Source organism: Tupaia chinensis, unplaced genomic scaffold (assembly GCF_000334495.1).
Source record: "Tupaia chinensis unplaced genomic scaffold, TupChi_1.0 Scaffold148210_1, whole genome shotgun sequence".
NCBI classification, from domain to species: domain Eukaryota; kingdom Metazoa; phylum Chordata; class Mammalia; order Scandentia; family Tupaiidae; genus Tupaia; species Tupaia belangeri.
In genome coordinates this window covers 1,504,992-1,506,868 of record NW_006208060.1, presented here as the reverse complement: position 1 = coordinate 1,506,868, position 1,877 = coordinate 1,504,992, and the positions used below count along the sequence as shown (strand labels likewise).

Below are 1,877 nucleotides of genomic sequence, written 5' to 3'. Positions count from 1 at the left end.
TCGATCAGGTCCTCATGGCTTCGGGCTCCACGTGGGGACGGGCGGTGGCCACGTGGCCTCAGCCCAACGGTTTGAGCAGCGAGCACATGTCAGCCCTGACTGTGGAGAGGCCTGATGTGAGACCCTCCACTCCCTTCCCAGGACCTCCCCCTGCACCCCAGGGGCCCACGCCCAGGCCCGACCCCTAGTTTTGTGGGAGGAGGGCCCTGTCCCCGTCTGATCGTGCTGGACCCTGGCCCGCAGACCAGCATTCCTGGTATCCTTGTCAAGATGCTCCAGACCTCTGGCTCTTTACTTCTAATTCTTTTCTTTTAGTTTTTGCTATAGAGCGCATACACTCACCGGGGAGAGAATTGGGGAGAGGGGAGTGAGGAACTGACCCCCAGGGGGACGGCCACGCTGCAATCCCTGCTCCTCCATTCTTCTCTAGGGGCCTTGGGCACGCACACTCACCCAATGTGTCTTAAGCCACCGGGTCTGGGACTTGAACCATGGTCAGCCGTGTGGGAGTCCAGGGACGTCACCAGTACGCCATCTGCTGGCCTCTTTAGTTTTAAATTTTTTTAAGTTTTTGCTATAGAGCACCTGCACTCACCAGAGAGGGGGAGAAATCACCCCCAGGGAGGGCAGCCACGCCCCAAACCCTTCTCCTTCCCTTTTGGGATGTGTGGGCATGTACACGCACACACCCAGTGTGACTCTTCAGCCGCCAGGGCCGGGCCTCAAACCGTAAAGCAGGCCCTGTGGTCCAGCCACTAACCCCCACTCCTGGCCCCGGGGTGAGGGTTTTAACCATCGCTTCTGAGTCTATGGAGACGGCTGAAGCCTACCGCAGGCCCGAGTGGTGTGCAGACCCTCAGGGCACGCTGGGACAGACACACAGCCCCGGCCCCACTGGCTGGCTCCCATCCAGGGCCTCCTGCCACCCCGTGTCCATAAGAGACGTGGCCCTCCAGGGCCTCGTCCTGTCTGGAGATACTTGGGGACTTCCAGGAGAACTGGCTGGCAAAGCCTTGCCCTGGACTCCCTTGTGTGACAGGGGCAACCATGAAACTGAGGCGGGCGGCCGTGACCAAGATATACCAAGAGGAGATCGAGAGCTTCTACAAGGACGACTAACGGCCCTCGGGGAAGGCATCTGGGCCCCACGCTCCGCAGGAGGAGCTGCGACGCACCCTTACCCCACACGGACCCTCTATGGCACCCTCGAGCCCGTTCTCGGAGGGAGGGAGACCGCGCCCACCCTGGATTGAACCCGCGTGCCCCTCCCCGGGCACACGCTCGCAGGTACTGTAATAAAAACTGCTTTTCCAAAGGACTTGCTGGCCCCTGGGGTTGATTTTTGCCCTCAGCAAAATTCTCACTTGGTGGCGTCTGGGGACATCTGTGGTTGTCACAAGTGGGAAGCAGTGCTCCTGGCATCCTGCAGGTGGAGACTTCGGGGTGCTGTTCACTCACAGCAGTGCCCCACGCTGTCCCCACACGGTCCTTTCCCGGGGACCACAGGGCCTCTGAGCCTTCTTCTCTCCATGTCATTGTCATTGTCACTTTTTATTTTGGAAGCAAGATTTTTGCTATCGTGTGCACGTGGTGGCTGAAGAGACAAAAAGACAAAGACAAAATGAGAACTCACCCCCGGGGGACGGCCTCGCCGCAGCTTCTCCTCCATTATCCTCTTGGGATTTGGGGCACGCATGCCCAGCACGAGTTTTTTTTTTTTTTTTTTTTTTCTGCTATAGGGCGCGTGCGCTCACCAGAGAGACAGAGAGAGACAGAGAGACAGAAAGCGAGAAATCACCCCCCCAGGGGCAATGGCCACGCCGCAATCCCTTCTCCTCCATTCTCCTCTCGGGATCTTGGGCATGCACGCACACGCG

General features: G+C 58.9%; 1 protein-coding gene across 1 annotated transcript in view; it reads left to right on the top strand.

The window, feature by feature from the left end:
* The window catches only part of LOC102474268 (long-chain-fatty-acid--CoA ligase ACSBG2-like), a 21,266-nt gene extending 19,931 nt beyond the window's left edge, over nucleotides 1-1,335 (top strand). Inside the window, exon 12 of the mRNA XM_006170290.3 lies at nucleotides 1,040-1,335. Within this exon, the coding sequence (XP_006170352.2) occupies nucleotides 1,040-1,119 (80 nt within the window). The 3' untranslated portion in view covers nucleotides 1,120-1,335. The remainder of the gene's footprint in view (nucleotides 1-1,039) is intronic.
* Nucleotides 1,336-1,877: the final 542 nt, after the last annotated feature.